Source organism: Phyllopteryx taeniolatus, chromosome 11, assembly GCF_024500385.1.
Source record: "Phyllopteryx taeniolatus isolate TA_2022b chromosome 11, UOR_Ptae_1.2, whole genome shotgun sequence".
Taxonomy (NCBI): domain Eukaryota; kingdom Metazoa; phylum Chordata; class Actinopteri; order Syngnathiformes; family Syngnathidae; genus Phyllopteryx; species Phyllopteryx taeniolatus.
Window position 1 is genome coordinate 18,686,785 of NC_084512.1, and position 20,529 is coordinate 18,707,313.

Below are 20,529 nucleotides of genomic sequence, written 5' to 3' on the forward strand. Positions count from 1 at the left end.
GTTTGCATGTTCTCCCCGTGCCTGTGTGGGTTTTCTCTGGACACTCCGGTTTCCTCCCACATCCCAAAAACATGCATGGTAGGTTAATTGAAGACTCAAATTGCCCGTAGGTGTGAATGTGAGTGCGAATGGTTGTTTGTTTGTATGTGCCCTGCGATTGGCTGGCAACCAGTGCAGGGTGTACCCTGCCTCCTGCCCGATGATAGCTGGGAAAGGCTCCAGCACTCCCGCGACCCTTGTAAGGATAAGCGGCTCAGAAAATGGATGGATGGAAACTAATTATTGCGTTACATTTTTTTAAAACCTTCAATTACGCCAAAAATTTCAATCTTGGTTTCATCAGACCATAACAATTTTTTTCCACAGGTGTTTGGAAGATTTTGTTATGATCTGATGAAACCAAGGTTGAACTTTTTGGCTATAATTCCAAAAGGTTTGTTTTTGCGCAAACACAACACTGCTTATCGCCAAAAGAACACCATACCTACAGTGAAGTATGGTGGTGGCAGCATCATGCTTTGGACTTTTCGATCTGCTGGGGCATTAGTTAAGGTGGATGGAATTATGAACAGTTCCAAAAAGCAGTCAGTATTAGCACAAAACCTTCAAGCTTCTGCTACAAAGCAACAACAACAAAATGTCAGGAAACAGGAACATCTGAACTTTATTTGGGGTTAATCAGAGGCACTTTAAATGGTGGCAGGTGTGTGCTGACTTCCATTTAACATGAGTTTGAAGGTGATTTATTTGATTTGGGCTGTCCCTTGTAAACCAGACTGTCCTCAGTATGAATGTTTTTATTAGAATGTTGTGCTCAAACAACAATCTGCTCGAGCTCAGTAGAGTTATCTAATCATGCTCTTCTCTGATAGTCGGAAGAGGCGTCAAAGTGTTCTGGCCTTCCTCAAGCACACTCGCATATGCTTTATGAGAGGAAGTGGCCATATGTTTACAAAGATGTTCAGTGGTCAGAGGAGTTAGAGTGAGACAGTGTTTACAAAGCAGCTGACGATGAATATCTGTAAGCGTCTGGACCGTGGCCTGTTTTCCACCGCTGCTTAATGTGATCATTTTGTCGGCTTGTCAGCGTGACACAGTGACCGCATGCAAATACAGTAAAAGCCAGAAATCATTGACTTAGTTCTTGGAGCTTGCTTTAAACCAGACCTGTTTGGTAACTTCATATTTCCTTCCATGATAACACAGATGTGTCTGAGCATCTCCGCTATGTTTCTATGTTTTAACAATCAATTTAAAATGAACTGCGCCAGGTCAATTCAAAGCCAGGATACAGAGCAGTTCACAGTCAAAAGGGTCAGGCTTTGAAGATAAGGAATTGGTCTTGGGTCAAAGTGATGCAATTCTTAGTAATCCACAGATAGCAGGTCAGGAAATGCTCAGATTTCACTGTTGTCTTAATCCACGATTCACAGAGCGCAAAAACAGGGAAACTCACATAAACTTGTCTAGGCCGAACTCCCGGTTGTGGATGGACAGCAGAGGGGATTCACAGGGTAGCGATGTTTTCTGCGATTTCTGCGACTGTCGGACACTGATTGCATCATCAGCAAAGCCTGAAATAGGGGGTGTATCACTGTGGCTAGGAGAATGTGATTGGCTGGCAGATTGGTTGTCTGTCATCACAGAAATGGCAAACTGTGACAAATGGGTGCGAGCAAGCTTCGGATACGCTGCCGCTCAAGTGAAGTGAAAAAAAATATGGAGCAGTTAAGGACCTGTAATATCCTTGCATGTGTGCAAGGAGAGCCACAGTCACCGATGCACTTCCAACTGTTTAGTGAAAAGGACACACAAACACAAACACAAACTAATCAGGCAACTCGACCCCAGGGTCTGATGTCACTCACTAAGCCACACCCCTTATGTGCAGTAATTACACTTTATGAAACTATTTTATTTCTGTTTGAAATAAAATAGTTTCTCTTTAATTGTGTTTTTTTCTTTTTTTAAACATAATACAGTGCTATTTTTCTTTACTAAAACCCCCCAAACGTTGTGGTTTTGGGGGGGCTGGAATGATTGATGTCCTTTCAATTCAATTCAATTTAATGGGGAAAATTATGAATACAACTCATAAGTCAAGGTACCACTATATTGCCATTGGCTAAAATAGTCTTGCAGGTATGGTTACAGCGCCACCTGCTGCTTTGGCATGCACTTGACATCTTTCAAAAGTTCCACCGGGAGCAGTCCACCTAGCAGAGTTCTCTTAAGCCCCTCAAGCCGACACGGGGTTTGACATCCTCATTTTTCTCGCTGCACTGGCTCCTGATGGACTCCTTCCATCTCTCCATCCCTGCCTTTCATTCTTTCATTAATGCCTCCACTTGAGCACACCCAGTGCTTCGGAGACGGTCCCCTCTTTGTCACATTAGGCTGTCGGCGCTGAGGTTGAGTGAGTTCATGTGGTTGTTGCGTGTGAGAGCAATTTGTTTGTTATGGCGGTGAAAAGTGTAATTTACGATTTCAATTCCAGCCCCGCCAGTTGCGGGACAGTCAATTTGGTGGCAAGAGAGATTAATGTGGACAGCGGTGACGACTGTGACTGATCGAGTGGCAGACGCTGTTGTTACTGGGTCAGCTTGAATTCGAGTGACAACCAGGCTACAAATCAGCAGAAACAGGTAAGGCCTTCCGGGGAGTTGTTTTGTAAAAGTAAAATGTCACCAACTGGGTAGGTTAGGTACTTTATTAATCCTCAAAAGGAAATTCAGGTTTGCATTGGCAGCAATGATGACTACAGCAAGCCAAGCAAGTATTAGCAATCGTCACTGAGGAAATATAGTGGTGTCTTGAGATACGAGTGACTCGACTTATGACTTTCTTCAAGATACTGGCTGTCGTTCGACTGTTTTCTCTTTTGCTTTGACTTGCGTGCGCAAACATGATACAAGTACTATATGGTGGCAGGGAACTCAGCACACTTCACAACAAGCAGCATTTTTGGCAAATAGTGAACAATTTATCCCAAAAATTTCTTCAAGCAGTTTAATGCCACTCCCAGTTGAAGTTTACTGTCAAACTAAACATAAAACAAAAAGAATTGGACAAAATATTACACAAAGAATGATGTACTTAAAACAACTTCATAGCTTAGCCTCAGTCAGCTAGCTTCATGCTAATGTTAACTCGCATCTATGATGCGGTCCTTTAACCCTTTAAGCAACAGATTGAACAGAAACGGTGCAGGAAAAACATGAAGACGGACAATAAGATTACTCACAGTCCTGTTCTTTATCCGCTGAGTAGAACAATTAATATTAGTGCCTTACTGATGAGCTGAGCGAGGGATTGAATCGTCTCAATGAAGCGATATGAATCCCACTTGAGTTCTAGGCAGGATGTACGCGGGCGTGCAGTATCGTAAAATCATAGTTTAATCATCAAAACAAATGACTCTCCAAAATGTAATCTTCTACAAAAGTCCCTTTCACACTGCCTGTAAAAGCCAACATTTGTTTGCCTTTTTTTTCCCCCTTTCCCCCATATCACTGTTTTGTATGAAGGACATCGACACAGAAAGAAGGAGACGCATTTTTCAGTCTTCATATGTAGTAATGTGCCTAACGCGATTCAAGTGGACCATCGCAAAAAAAATTGCAGTTGGCCCACAATGCTGAAAATTGTTTCCGACAACAGGTTTCTTTCCCCATGATTTGGAAGCTCGGCTGGGCAAACAGCTGCCATTTTTAAGCAATTCCACACAGCCAAAAGGCACCGGTGTCAAACTCAAGGCCCAGGGGCCAGATCTGTCCAGCCACATTATGTATGTACTAAAGCAAATTGTGTCGTTCTGTGTCTTGCTATATAGAAATTGCAATTTTTCTTTACGGTAACGGATTTTAGAATAATATATTTTTACTTCAGTCCCTTATTAACTGATTTCAAATAAAATGTGTTGTTAAAAATATATAACAATCAAATGCATGGCCAATTATATAAATAATATGATGAGGTATTGTATTTATGGTTTATAACATAACAGCCCTCTGAGGGATGTGGCCCGCAATGAAAATGAGTTTGACACCCCTGTATAAGGTAAGCAGAGCTGCATACAGTTTTGTTGGATTCACAGATTACTGTTAGTTAACGGAGAAGGATTGTGTTTGTCGATATGCCTGAAAAAAACCCAAACACTTTTAATGGCTTGATCCAGATTCTCACAAAAATTCAATTGTTCTCGATGATCAAAACTACCTCCCAGTTTTAAACTTGGCGGAGGTAATCACCAAGACTTCACAGAGCAACATGCACCCCCCGACCCAGTGAAGGCTCAATTCCCAGTTTAATTTCACCACACTTCCTGGAGGCTACAAATGGAAGCGCTCTCAAGTGATGTGAATTTTGGCCTCTTTCGGCTCCTTTCCATCAGCGCCTGCCCTCGTTTTCCCTCCCCCCCTATTGATCTCACCGGGGTTCTCTCCAAACAAAATCAATAGGTCAATGATAGCGTCATTAAAAAAACATGAGAGCCGTGTCAACCGTGATGAGGCCCGAGCCCATTGTAAACCCACCCAGTCACCCGAGGAGGACTGAAAGATTCATTTCATCTTTCATCTATGAAATACAGGGCCGACCCATTTTTCAGATTATTGCATTAACTGCAGTGACTTGTAATTTGTTAAAAATAAAGCATAGACCTTATCTTCAGAACCTAAATGTGGGGCCTTTGAGAATACTACACTCCGATCAGGGTCTTTTTTGTCGCTCGATAAATAACCCAGGAACTTAATTTGGAAAAAAACTCTCGTCGTCCAAATACGCAAGGGTCCTCCAAAAGTTCCTGTGATGGAAATGCTGCTTGATACAAAAGCTCAGGAGAACGGGCAAGGTGACCACCAGTGAGGTGATATGAAGGAGTAATCCATTATTTCAAAGTGAAATGTCAGAATTGGGCACAATGGCGTGCAGGGATGTGGGTGCGCCGGGGCAATGGCCCCAGGCATCCAAATAAGGGGGGTATCCAAATAAGTAACACATTTCCACGCCCTCAATCTGCCCGGTGATAAATGTTTTCCAATCAGGAAAACTGCGCCCCGTCGACGAATGATTTCCAAAGTGTTTTTTGCCCCATCACCACAACACTAATTGGGCACAATTGGACTTGATTAGCTATTTTTGCTCCATGATGTCACGTGTCTTTTCAGATGTGAATGGCGACCAGTTAAATTAGGTGTTCAAAAAAAAAAAAAAGAATTGTTAATCTACATAAAGATGGCCTATACTATAAGATTGAATACCCTGAAACTGAGCTGTGTACCTCGCCTCCCGCCCAAAATCAGACGGCATAGGCTCCAACTCACAGGGCAAAGGCTATCGTAAAAAAGGATGGCTGCAACAATACAAACCTCCTGATGACTGTCACCTTTAGATTCCACCATTAATGTAGCGACATACAAGGCAAAACTCCCACAGTGCTCTCGTGTTACGGAAGAGCAGATGTTTTTGCCAACGCCTGCATTTTTACCAACGTTTGCATCAATGCCAGCAGGTGGATCACATTGCCTCATTACCTCCACTCCTCCATTATACTGATTGTGTGTGTGTGTGTGTGTGTGCGTGCGTGCGTGCGTGTACGTGTAAGTGTACGTGTGTATGCGTGCGTGTGTGTGTGTGTATGTGTGAGTGATTGAGTTTGTGCTTGTGTATGTGTCACTGTATGTGTAAGTGAGTGGATACATGTGAGTGTGTGTGTGCGTGCGTGTGTTCGTGAATGTGGGAGTGTGATTGTAAAAAAAATATTTTTAATTGGTTGCATACAAATACTGTAGTTGGCTCTCTGGGATGTCTGCGCACCCTTCAAGTGTGAAATTAAAAAAGCAAGTAAAGGCTTTTATTCACCTATTTCTGAAAAGGTTTCTGTGAGCAAGCCTCAATTTTGCCAGAATGTGATGACACAATTCATTTAATATACATAATACAACCACTAGACTGAGTCTGCGCCAATGACTTGGCAGCCACGCTGGGTGAAGATCTGCCACTTTCAAGCCACAGCCAGAATGAAACACTTATCATTTCAAAGGCAAAAGCTAAAAAGAGCTGCACTAAGGTTTGTTGAATGCACAGGTTGGCGTTCTGATAACTTCTGCTTCTGATAAGTGACACATCCTTGATTTCTCAGTGAAGTTGTCGATGTTGTGTTTGGCAAGATGTCCGCTGAATGCACCACATGCATGGATCCACATACCAATTGACAAGTGTATGAAGTGTAGTGTTTAAAGTTTTGTAAGCGCAAGTGAAAATGCTTTGATTGTCTTTACAAGCTTGTGTCCCCCACACCCTTGGCTCCACTTCTGCAAGTAGAAGCCGCTTGCCTCGTCACAACGCTCTCGGTCTGTCATGGTCATTGGCTGAACAGTATATGGGGCGGGGTTAACAGTCTCGCATGAAACAAGGCCGACTTGACACAGACATTTCAATCAAACATAAAGGAAGCGTTTTTAATAATGAAAAAAATACAAAACGTCTTCGTTAAACTACTAGTGCAGATGCTCAGATTTGAACCTTTTTATGAAATGAGCGCCATGTCGGGGAAAAAAAGCGAGGAGAAGGTCAGCATGAATCACTTCACTATTGCTCGACTGGTGATGTTGTGAAGCAAAAGCAAAGCTGAGCGAAAGCACAGGTTATAATATCACTGCCGCTGTGGCTGTTCAATTGTTAATGTTCTGTTTTTCCTCCACATGCAGCCTTGATTAAAAAAAATATGTTCCTCAAGGTGACAGCAAATGTTTTAATGATGAGGCCAATTGGTGAAGATGCAAAAAGGAAATGCAAGGTATACTTAAATACAATACAGGGACAAACTTAGGGGATGTTCAATACCACTTTTGTTTTTAGACTGATACCAATGCAAGTATTTACTCTTGAGTACTCATCGATACCGAGTACCGATACTATGAGTAATTTTGATACATAAAATTTCAATTAACACAATGACAGATGATTATGGACAGAGACCTTCCTTTATTTATGACACACGGTTTCGCCGATGTGTCAAACGGCCACAATATAGCGCTAACTACTGGCATGGAGGACTTAGTGGGTGTCAAGATTTTTATTTATTTTTATTTTTTTTTTGCTTTAAGTATCGGTGGCTGGTATCGGCCGCCTTCAAGAGTACCCAATACCTTGAAATAAGGCTGGGATTGGACCAATACTGATACCTAGTATCAGTACTTGACCATCCCTAGACAAACTCATTGAATGAAAATGGCACCTACAGGAAGTGCATAGGGAAGTGTATGCAGTTGCCCAAAATCAGTAGACAATGAAGATTTAAGAATCGGTGGCACGGAAAATTCAGTCTTCAGTGAAGCCAACAAGCATTTTCTTGGAATGTGTAAGGAGGCTGGAGTATACGGAGTAAAGCCCACACAAGCACTGGGAGAACATGCAAACACCACACAGGACAGTTAGTGTTGGGATTCAAACCCAGAACCGTAGAACTGTGAGGCAGACCTGATAACCACTATCTCACAGTGCTGCCTGATGTGAAACATAAATATGCAAATACTGTACGTTCTTATGAGGTTGACTGAAAAATGGTCGCTCGTTCCCGCCTTGCTTGAATTGATTTATGACCCTAAGTATCAGTGTTTATGTGTGTGCGTGTGTGTGTGTGCGTGTGGCAGACGCATCCAAAAATATGTCAAGACAAGCAATTTTCTCCACTCTTCTAGGGGTGTCTATATATTTGATTTGTGACCCCCAATTATTTCATGCCAGCAGTGCAGTGGTGGGGGTTCCACTGAGTTCCTCCAACACTCACACGAGAAGCAGCTCACTAAGTCGCACGTACACAACATCAGCAATCAGAGTTGATCATGTAATTACATTATAATGTAGGAAAGGTGACACATAATGATTCCGCAAATGTATGAATATTAAAAATGAGGTAGCTCATTACCTTTTTTAAAATAGTGCAAACTCGCAAATGCGGGCAAGACTTATTTGGGGCATGGCGTCTATTAGAGGGACGGGGGTTTTCCAGTAAGTTGATATGAATGATTTTGGGCTCTTCCCATTTGAGCACTTCAACGTAAACAAGGCTTCTGTAGGCTTTGATCTTTAATATATTTTTATTTATTTTTTGGAGCCAGTCGTGTCGTTGCCATGGACACTGTTTCAGGTGTTTCAGTCTCCGCTCACTTCACTCTGCCAACTCCTGCATCTGTGTGTGTGTGTGTGTGCACGACTGAGCAATATCAAGAGTGTGTGAGTGAGCAGAATTACAAAAGGATCTTTTCCCCTCTCCTTTCCCTACTCGCTCATCACCATCGCTATGACGACACTCCCGGGAGAGACGGATGCCGTGAGCGCAGCGGGTCACACTTGTGACGGCCACTCAGAACCACGAGACTTTTTTTAGTGTCAAGGAGGGCTGGAGTGGGGTGTGGCCAGGTTTGAAATGACACACAGGGGCACAGAGGGAAACAGATGGACAAGGTACCAAGGAGAAAGTACAGCGTGAGAAGCGATAGGGAAAAGGAAAGATGTTTTGTAATCGTCGCTCATTAAATCTGAACGTAATCACGTTACTTTGGAATCGTCTCTGAAATCAGTAAAAGTTACTTGCTTTAACAATAGTGATGTAACGCCTAAAAAGTAGTCGTCTGCAATGTTGTGATCGTAGGCGGTGCCGTACAGGGCAAAAATAACATTTACCTCTCACATCTACAAAAATCTCTCACACACGCAAAAAACTCAAACACCCAAGAACCTCCTCTCAAACACACCAAAGCAGCTCTCACTGACGCAAAAAAAACGTTCAAAACCCACTAAGCGCCCCCTCCACACACACACACACACAACAAAAATTTCATATTTAATTTTTCTCTCTCTCTCTCTCTCTCTCTCTCTGTCTCTCTCTCTCACTCTCTCTCGCTAAAACAGATTATTTTTATTTCAACAGGGAAAATTTATTTGATATATCAGTAAATTGAGTTACAAGCTTGATCACTGAACGAATTCAACTCAGTAATCAGTAATTCTCATTTTGGTCATGCATTGCCTGAAAGGCAACACTGTTCTTGAATAGGAAACAGGTTAAAACTATGTTGTTTTGAAATTTTATACCCTAGAAACGGGTGGAAAAGTGGATGTATTTTAAAATGTCGGTGGGTGAGTACATCCATCCATCCATTTTCTGTGTCGCTTCTCCTCACTAGGTTACGCGGGCGTGCTGGAGCCTATCCCAGCTATCATCGGGCAGGAGACGGGGTACACCCTGAACTGGTTGCCAGCCCATCGCAGGGCTCCTACAAACAAACAGCCATTCACACTCACATTCACACCTACGGGAAATTTAGAGTTGTCAATTAACCTAACATGCATGTTTTTGGGATGTGGGAGGAAACCGGAGTGCCCGGAGAAAACTCACGCAGGCACGGGGAGAACATGCAAACTCCACACAGGCGGGGCCGGGGATTGAACCCCGGTCCTCAGAACTTTGAGGCAGACGCTCTAACCAGTCGTCCGCCGTGCCGGCTGGGTGAGTACAATTTGGGATAATTGTTGCCTGCCTATTACAGCGTTTTCAGTTTTTGTTTATTTTTTTCTTCTCCATCTGAACTTAACTGCAAAACGTAAAAGACCAACCTCTCCCGTTTTAATTGGTTGTTCTTATTTAAACAGCACTAGTACTTGGTTTGAATTAAAATCAGGAAATGAATGCTTATGCCCCTCCCAATTTAAAACCATCATATCTTGGCAGTTTGTGGCATCCCATAGGGCTCAATTCTAAGACCCCATTGGCTTTATTTGACCAAATTTCAAATTCATTACAATTCATTTTTGACTCTGGCAGTATCAAGGACTGTCCATCACATGGTCATCTTTAAGGACATCATAATATTAGCTACACCTGCACATTCTAATAAGCGACAGCCAATTGCGAGGAAAACATGTTTAATGGAATTAAACAATGGTAAAACATTTTTCCCACCACCAGACATTTCCCTTAATTTCTTAGAGAATTATACATAAATCTTACTGTCAAATTCAGCCATAAACAGTAAGTGGGTATCTATGAGGAATCTACAATCTTTCCCTCGTACTAAGGTTGTCAGTCACTTAGTAACGTGCCTTACTGCCACCTACAGGACTGGAGGCAGCAATTAAACCGTGCTGTACTGTATTGTATACCATGCACATGCATCAAAGAAGCACATATGTTCACAGAAGTCATTTCTAGTCATTAGAGCTCACCTTCATGATGCATCCCTCGCTTGGAGCTGATAAAGACAAAGAGTATCTATCTATCTATCTATCTATCTGCATCTCTACTTTCTGCATTTCTTCTTTCCTAGCGCTACTCCTCGTGTCTCTGTCCGCGCATCGTGTGTTCGTCCACCTCTTTCTAACTCTCCCGCTTCCTCCTCCCATCCTTCCTCCTTCCATCCATCCCTCCCTCCCTCCTCCTCTCACTCTCTCGCTCCCCTCTCGCTGTAATAGAGAGCTCACGTTTCTCTTACTTCTCCCTTATGGACACTGAAAGTGGGAGGGAAAGGGAGAATAAATAGAAGGTCCAGCTCTTGCTTCCCTTTTGTCTCCTCTCATTGTATCCTTATGTGATAGTGCGTGTGTGTGTGTGTGTGTGTGTGATGCTGAGTTGCCCTGCCCTCACACACAAACACACACACACACATGCACGGACCCACACATGCACACACACAAACACACACACGTAGGATATTGCTTACAAGTGCTGCCAAATGGTGCAACATTTGGAATATTTAGCATTATCGAACCTTTGTTGTTCGCGCTTATTTCTTAACGTCAGCAAATATGCATACACACACACACTTTAAGATGTCCTATTTCCTTCCGCTCTTCTTTAAAGATGGTGAAAGCTGCGGTGTGGTATTTGAGACTCTTTTTAATGCGTCCACATTGGCATTCAGTTCCTGTGGAGATGTAGAGTGAAGTGGAAGCTTTACAATTCTTTCAGCCCCTTTCGCGGCCGTACATAGACAAAGAAGCACCTCTAGGGGGCACTTGTAAAAAAAATAAAATAATAATAATAATAATAAAAATAAAAAATAAAAACAGATGGGATTGAAATTTAACAGATTTTCAACACTTTTATGGAAACGTGAAACCTGGATGGATGAAATGAAATCATTAAGATTTAAGTATTTTTAAAGATGTTTTTTTTTCTCGACAAAATACAACTTAGTTCTTGCAAGATTACAACTTGTGTTTGTGGAAAATTACGATAAAACTCCTGATACAATTACTTTTTTAAGTATAAAAACGTTTAATTTTATAACATTCTTGCAAGATTATGATGATTTTTTTATGAAAAAATATGTACTGTACTGTAATATGTATGTATATTTTTTTTCTCAGAAAAAATAGGACTTTATTCTCAATATGACTTTTCTGTCAGCAAATACCACTTCTCAAAATATTATTTCTCGAAAATATACAACTTTGTTCTATTATGATAAGCTTGTAATATAACAAAAAACATTTTTAGAGTAAAATATGACATTCTCACAAAATTACAACTTTTTTATAAGGAAAATACAACTTTACTCTGGTAATGTTACAACATTTTTTCCTTGGTAGAAATACAACTTTATTCTCAAAGTTTGCTTGTTCTCAAACTATTTACTATTTAAATAAAATATTACAACCTTTATTTGGAACAAATTTATTTCACAGAAGATTCCAACTTTAATGTAATTAATATTCTAAGTAATTCTGGTAGTGTTATATTATATATATATATATATATATATATGGAGTTTTTTTTCCCCCCTTCTCTCTAAACTGTATAAAAATGGCTATAAATCAAAAATAAGTGCCCGTATACAATGCAATTTTTCACAATGGTTTCTTGAAGCTTGGTACACACACACATACCAAATTTTAAAATCTTAAACGGATTTTAAAATGTGAGCGATCCCAGACATGATGAAGAAAAAAAGTCACCATACAGTATGTGTGTGGTGTACTGGAAATGTCACTCTTAACACGCCCCAGAGCACAAGATAACCTCGTGGTATAATCTTTTACAGACATCAGATGATTGGGCCTTTGCTGATTTTGATCACATAGGATGGCAAATGTTCAAATTTGGCCTGATTGTTGGCATGTGTGTACGTCGCTTTAAATATTGACCGGATTTAACATTTACAATCATCAGCCTAATTGTATCCGAAGCAGATCAAGGAGGAAAAATAAAACACCCCCCACACCACATCGGTCAGGATAATCTTTTGAGAGACATTCGATAATCAACCGTTTGCTGCCTTTGATCGCAAGGGAGGAGAATTGCTCAAATTTGGCCTAATTAACAGTACTGTGTTGTAAGGTGACTCAACCACAGCAGAATGAAGCATCCCGGCGTTCTTAAATATGCAGCAACCACTTGGCAGGTTCGCGATATCATAAAATTAGATGCGTTCTCTCCGAGAGGAGATGAAAGTGATTCAAGAATTGTGTCCTTGTGCCCAAAGTCTGCAGCTGAGAATATTTACGATCTTTATCTGAAAATACGTAAGATATTGCACTCCTTTTACTGGCTATGTGGTTTGACATAATGTTTCTTGCAGTACATAGTGAGACTGCAGAGTGAACTTTCTGAGCAATCGATACAAAACATGTTGACGAGTCGAGATGCAAGAGAGGGATGAAGGGAGGGATTAATTAATTGGGTTATGAAATGCCCATTCTGTGTGCCTCAGCCCAACAGGAAATGCTGCAAAGTTGATATTTACTATGCTATTTGGATATCACAGTGGAACGAACCTCCCTTAGCTTGTCTAATTTTTGAATTTTACTCAATTTTCATCTTATGCTTTTTAGTAGTTTTCTTTATGGCTATTTTTGTGACACTCATTCCAATATAATAGATTTCAACATGGGTTTGCTAGTGTTGTCTTGTCCAAATACTTTTGGCTAACGGGAATTTGAACCATGAAACCATGAGACATCAGCTCAGTGAGGTTTTTCTACGGCTTTTTGTGGCTTTCTAGGGATGACAAAAGGAGCAGCTTCATTAAGGGGGTGTTCAGGTGTTGTCCTAATACTTTTTGATTGATAGATTATATTATATTATATTATATTATATTATATTAGATAATATTAGATTAGATTGTAAACAAACAACCCCAAAAATGCAACAGAGCTAGTTGTATTTCTAACATTTGGCGATTGCGCCCTCTACTGGATTTGTGGTCGTAAATCTTAATTTTGTCAGTACAGGTACACAATAAATCCTATTTCCTCAAGTTTAACTGCCAGGTTTTATACGCATCTCATTTAGATGTGCAATAGAGGGGGGGAAAAAAATCGTTGTCTTCACTAAAAATAATGAGCTACTGTGGTGTAATGACAATATAAACATGAATCCTCATCTTAACATGGACTTGAAGCCAAATGAGCATTTTTACTTGTCTACTGTTAATGACATTGTAAATAAAGACAAATGTTTGTGATTGTGCGTGCATGTTTGTGCGTGCATGTGTGTGTGTATGTGTGTGTCCGTGCGTCTGCGTGCTCTTACAATATAAAATGTCAACACTTAGCAACCATTTTCATGATATTACATGAAGATGAAATGTGTTTCTCAAGCAGTTTTGTGTGGATGGGGCATCAAGCAGTGTGTAGTGAAGGCTAATTCATCATGGCAACTTTGTGCGAGAGCCTCAGCTCCCTTCCAGCATCAAATATTCAACACACGGCCTCCATTTCACATCTATTCCATACCTCCAGGCAATCTGTGCAGTCCCGGTATTGTTTACCTGCAATAAAAAATACTCAGTGGACCTGTTATGTTGCGGATAAATTGACCTATTTTAAAGTTAAGCAAGTTGAAATGGTCTTTCCTGGGTTCGAATCTCAGCTGTGGTCTTCGTGTTTGTTGAGTTCCCATGTTCTAGCCATGCTTGCGTGTTTTTTCTACTTTACCGTCAAACTAAACATAAAACAAAAAGAATTACACGTTGTGTATTTAAAACATCATCATGGCTTTGTCCAGCAAAGGTCTGCTTAGCTTAAGCTTAACCCACAATGAAAAACAACATAGATGGGCTAAAAAAAATAGCATTGAGCTTGCAGCCCGCAGTGTCATGATCCTCTAAGCAACGGATATTTAAACACAAATGGTGAAACAAGTGTTGACTGATAAGAAACAATACTCACAGGCATATATTCTTTATCGCTGCAAAGAATGACTAATGTTACTGCAGCTTACTGAGGAATGGCCGTCATCAGACCAGAAGCAGCAGCATAATGTCCATTGACTTGAAGCAAAAAATATGGCTGTGTTTGATTCTTTACGTTCTATTTCATTGTCATTACTGTATGTTTTTTAAATGAAGTATACTATTACAGTTTTCTTTTTAAAACAGATCAATGACATTTCCATTCAATTCGATGGGGAAAGTTGATTTGAGATATGAGTGTTTTGAGCTCTGCGCGTGGTCACAGAACTAAACTTGTATCTCAAGCCACAATTATACTGTAACTTAATTAACAAAACATTTAATTAGATAAATTAATAATAATGAATACATGTATTTTAACAAACCAATTTTGGGAAAAATAATTTCAAGTTAATGCAACAAATATTTTTTATTTCAAAAACATAATTCATGCTCATTTTAAAAGTGTATTTAATAATTAATTCCATTATTATTTGTTCACCAATTATTAATAGTATTAAAAATGTATATGTAAAAATCTTCATTTTACTCGTATTTGTTATTTTATTATTTACAATAAAGCCAGTCCCTGATGGTGTAGTGGTACACTCGCCTGACTTTGGTGCGTGGGTTCAGTCCCCACTCAGTGACAGTGTGAATGTGAGTGTGAATGGTTGTCTATATGTGCCCTGCGACTGACCGGCGACCAGTTCAGGGTGTAGTCCACCTTTCGCCCGAAGTCAGCTGGGATAGGCTCCAGCGCCCCGCGACCCTAACCAAGATAAGTGGTGTTGAAAATGGATGGATGGACAATAAATCCATCCATCCATCCATTTTCTATACCGGTCCTCCTCACTATGGTCGCCGACGTGCTAGACCCTATCCCAGCTTTCTTCGGGCGAGAGGCGGGGTATTTACGATAGATCAAATAACTAATTATTTAGTTGTAATAGTTAAGATTAATGTAATTATAATTTATTAACCAATGATTTAATCAAATAAAAATGAAATGTACGATTGTTTATTTTACTACTATTTAATTTTAACAATAAATTAACTGACAAATTGTTGAATTAGATATATTAATTGCATAAATTATTACATTTTAATTAACCAATTTTAGGAAAAACTGCTAAATTAATGCTACAGATATTACAGGACTCTTGATAATGGGCCGAATTAAATAGCAAAGTGGGCAATATGTGGCGCTGGCTGTCACGGCAGAATTTTTTTGTCTTTTCCCCTCGCTCTTCCACCTTCCCCCCTTGATGTGCGAGCACTTGCGGCCAACAACGAGGCACTGTAAAGCCGGCAGCCCCGGTCCACATGCTGGCTGTCAAGTCCGACTCCCCACCCTATCTGAAGGGAAGATATTTTCAGGGTGCAGGCATAGCTAGTTAACTTTACGTCGTAACTGTGCCTGATAACTGCTTATACAAACGAAGTTCTTATAAAGTAGGTGAAGGGGCGACTCATGCCAAATCCAAAGTGCGTCACGCAAAAAATCTCAGGAAAACTTAAATGGTTGACAAACACTTTAAGGCTACAATATATCTCCACAACTGAGCACTACATACTGTAGTCCTCAGTCTTTTCACCTTTTCAGCTGTTATCTTCAAACATGTATATGTGTTTAGAAACAAGTCTCAGAATTCACTTTAGAGGGTCTTTAAGAGACTGTTTTAAATTGTGAAGAAAAAAAAAAGGAACAATTGTCTTCTTTACCCAAGTTCTCTTCATCATTATAAATGGGACACAGGTAGTCTTATCTGTATATCCAGAATAATAATTTTTCTTAATTGGGAAAACCTTGTAATAATGGCACATATTAAAGCTAACAAACAGACAAAACCAAAATAGTCTGTACATCCATCCATCCATCCATTTTCTGAGCCGCTTCTCCTCACTAGGGTACACCCTGAACTGGTTCCCAGCCAATCGCAGGGCACATACAAAACATACATATCACATTCAAATCCACTAATTACATATCGACACTATTGATTCCTATAGTATCCCCTGGGCTCCATTGTCCCGCACTTACATGTTCCAGTTTGTCCCTCCTGCGGAGCCACACGCTGGCCGAGTAGTCCTGCTGCTGCACGGCTGAAATGATGCTGCTGGCCGGAATCCCTAACCCGAACCCCTTCAGGTCCTGGCTGACTGCCGGCCCTCTGGGACCTCGTAGGTCCATGCTTGTAATTGCTGGTGTGCCTCCCTGATCTCACCAGAGATTCCTGATGTCGGGGGTTACCTTCAGCATGGAAGCTCGTTTGGTTTCCTTTGTGTCATGGTGCACAAAAGGTGGTCCCTCCGAACAAGTGTGAATTCCAAGTCTGCTTAGTAGTCAGGTCTGGACTATAGGCTGAGCTGGACTTTGTTTAGCTAAGCACAACATCGGGCATTGTGATGAAGTTCCAGTGAGGCATTCCTAGTGGGAGGGGCGGAGAGAGAGAAAGAGAGAGAGAGATGGCCCACCCTGATGTGCAGAAGTCTTTTAAATAATTTAGAAATATTTGACAAGATTTATGCGTACTATTTTTTACATTTAAGAAGAAGTCTTTTAATTTATTTAATTGATCATATTGCTTTCTGGCAAGCACTTAGTGAAATATTTGACAATATTTGAGAAATAGCAGTATTTTTTAATGGTTAAAAATAATTATTACATTTATAATACTAGAAAATTTTTCCATATATATTCTCCCCAAAAATTTGCAGAATAATTAGGTTCCCCAAATAAATGTAAATCATAAATATTTATAAATATTTCAGTTGTGAATTATATAATAATTCAGCTGCTATATAAAGTATAATAGTTTTCAGTAATACTTTTTGGGAACATTATTTACTCACCCAAAAAAAAACAACAAAAAAAAACAATTAAAAAACAAAAAAGCCTCAAAACTAAAAATACAAATCTTTGTTTGGGATTATTTATAATACTTGTAGATTTAAATCTTCTCTTTTGATTTATTGATTTGCTTTATTTTACCATTTTCTAGAAAGTATCCATTGAAATATTTGGATATACTATATTTGGGAAATTATCAATCAGTATTTTTAAGAATGTGATAATTAGTATTTATTTTTTAAATATTATTTAAATGATACTTTAGTCATATATTTTAAGAAATGTATTAATTAGGCTTTCTTGAAATCATTGCTTGAAATATTTCAATTATTTTTTAGAAATAAGTATGACATTTAAAATATTTTAAACATTTTATATTTTAGTTTATTAGTCCTTTCTGAAAGCATTTATGGAAATGGCCAGAAAATTACTGTAATGTTTTTTTCAAATGTTATATAATTTGTTCTCCATTACTTTTGTACTACTTTATTTAAATATACAGTATTTAAGTCTTCTTCTGGAGTTCTGTATCAATATAGCTTCATATTACACCTCCATGTTTTTATTTATTTTTTCAACATAATTATAATTAACTTCAACATCAAATCCAGTACAGGTTTCAACACAACGTGGCTCATGCCGAATTCATTTGAACTTATTCTGGTTCCTTTACTTATACAGTACTAATTTCTCAAGTTAATTTAAAATGGTATGCTGTTTTCCTCTCTTTTGTGAATCACACACACAACTCACACATGACAGCAGAGTGGTGCAATGAGGGTGCAGTGGTTTCTTTACCTCCACTTGGCCTCCTGATATGCCAAAAAGAGAAGCACCAGAGCATAGCGAGCCTTCTCAGTGATCATTATCTCGTCAGTGTGAAAATACTTCTTCTTTTAAATCACAGCTGCACACTGCCGTAGAACGTGAACAGCCAAATGGGAGATGTTTCCACTGTCTGTATTGTATGCTTATAAGGAGAAAGTTCCAAATTGCTGAGGTTGCTATAAGCCTCATGTTAGGTGTGACCTGTTTAAAGTTTAAAACTCATGAAAAAGGATTTTAAAAATGGGGGGAAAAGAACTTCTTCTGCTGGCCTTGTTCTCTTCCTCTTTTTTATACAATGGTGCCTTGAGATACGAGTGACTCCACTCAACTCACTTCACAACAAGCAGCAGTTTGACAGATACAATATGTGAACTATTCTTCAAAAAGAGGCTTCAATCAATTTCAAACAATTCCCAGTTGAAGTTTACTGTTGAACTGAACATAAAGAGAATTACGAGGGAGGTTTGCCTGCAGGGACACATTGATAAATAATTGGTAGCAGAGAAGCAACGGGACTTCCATTTTAATTGTCCATATCCATCAGCGATACAGTAGAACCTGCATGAATGATACCAACGGTTTGATAATGACATCAAGCACATGAGATTTAATATTGACTATGCAATGTCTGCAATCTGCTGATACAGGCGCTAAAAGACACAATATGTATCTACACTCAAGGCCCACAGCATAAGATTTTAGCTGCTTACATATAAACACCCATCAAGTGTGAAGTTAAACAACCAAGTCAATTATTTGTGTGCTGCATTTTCCAAAAATGTGTTTGTGAACAATTCAGTCTGAATTTTGCCCAATTGTGGTATAACAGGCGGAACGGTGGACTACTGGTTAGCACATCTGCCTCACAGTTCTGAGGACCCACATCACACACACAGTTCCCACATGCCAAAAGCACTCTAAATTGCCCGTAGGTGTGAATGTGTGCACGAATGGTTGTTTGTTTATATGTGCCCTGCGATTGGCTGGCGACCAGTTCAGGGTGTACCCCGCCTCTCGCCCGAAGATAGCTGGGATAGGCTCCAACACACCCACGACCCTTGTGAGGATGAAGCGGTACAGAAAATGTATGGATGGATGTGGTATAAAACTGGGGTTCATTAAAATAATCATGCTTCACACAGTTTCCATTGCACATGACTTGAAAGCTTTTTTCAAGTGACGGCCAGACTACACTGTCATGTCAAAGCCAAAAAGTACGCAGAGCTGCATTGAGTTTTGTTGGATGCACAGATAAGTAGAAACTTACCTTGTTCAACTGCCTAGCTCCGCCCCTGATCAACATAGTAACGAAAGCCGTGTGTGTCCACGGCATGTTCCACATGCACGGTTCACCACACTAATTGATAAGTATAACTCTTGGTAATGAAGTGCTGCCCTCTAGAGGGAAAATACAGTTTGCACTCGCTCTTTAGCTTGCGGCTCAACAAGTACAACCGCCCCTAAGTGTAATTCGGCTGCTTGGTAATGAAGTGCTGCCTACTTGAATGAAAATACAATCCATGTCATTATGGGTGATCGCTTGTTTTCTTTATACTCAGTCTAGTAAGTCTTGCAACCCTTTAGTACTGTCCCTGGTTGTCGTCGTAGCAAAACCCACACTCGGCATTGGACTCAGAGATGTCAAATAAATGTTATTCACACACTTGGGAACTGTTAAACTGTGAACAAAAAAATGCATTCTTAGTCTCTTTTTACAGTACAATTATGGTTCTAGTTTGTATTGCACTGTCATACAAAGCTAAACTGTTTCTATTATTTTGTCCCCTAGCAACCACAATAAGAAACTTTATGTCAAAACTTGGCATTATTATATTTGTAGAAGCAGATGTTATTTAACCAAGATACATATGCCTTTATAGATTTTAGAAAAATCTGTCATATCTACCCCTAAAATTATAATAATAAAAAGAAAAATCCAATATATGCCAGGCCTTAGTCCGTTTCGAGGACTCTATAGCTTCCTCAGAATCAATAATTTAATTCATATAATGCATTTTCCATCCAAACAATGCTCAGTCATATGTTAGGGAGCCTGACTCTCATCCACTTTACAAAGTTGGGCCTGTGTGCTGAATGCTGGATGAAGCTTGAACATGAGCCAATTCAACCTAAAAGCACTAAAATAAAATAATTCCATGTATCTACCAGATGAAAAGTTTCCAATTGCATCAATTTTATTGCCACTGGAGGAAATCAAGTGTGTATGTGTGTGTGTGTGTGTGTGTGTGCGGAGACTACTGCAATTGAGCCAGCAGCACACAGGTGATCACAAAGTAGATCTCCTGAGAGATGGAATCTTATGAAAGCGTAACTTCCGATATGAGATGCAGCAGCGTGACAGTTTAAACGTGTGAAGTGATGAAAACAATCAAAAATCTTTTTTTTCTACCGTTTTATGCATAACATAGGTCAAAATTAGTCTATGTCATGGTTTATGTTTGACATCTCTGCGGTTTGTCAATTGAATACATCAGGCAATAAACGGCATAAGGCTTGCAAAATGGGTGGATTTGAAATTGCCGTTATTGTAATGTAGTTTCTTCAATAATATTTTTCCCCAATTATTAATTGCTTATTTACATGTCGTATATTAATGAGAAATCCGCCCGTTTCAACTGCCAGGCAAACAAAACAACAACTAGAATAGCT

General features: G+C 39.7%; 1 protein-coding gene across 5 annotated transcripts in view; it reads right to left on the minus strand.

Annotated features, from left to right (window-relative positions):
• The window catches only part of LOC133485582 (inactive phospholipase D5-like), a 37,404-nt gene that overhangs the window by 16,395 nt on the left and 480 nt on the right, over positions 1-20,529 (minus strand). For 2 of the 5 annotated variants that reach the window (XM_061789509.1, XM_061789508.1), the window contains exon 1: positions 16,222-16,580. The exons of 1 other annotated variant lie outside the window; for it this stretch is intronic. In XM_061789509.1, coding sequence (XP_061645493.1) covers positions 16,222-16,371 — 150 coding nt within the window. In that variant the 5' untranslated portion in view covers positions 16,372-16,580. Of the gene's footprint in view, positions 1-1,456; positions 1,565-10,230; positions 10,410-16,221; positions 16,581-20,529 lie in introns of those variants that run through there. 2 more of the 5 variants (XM_061789512.1, XM_061789513.1) reach the window with 2 other exon arrangements.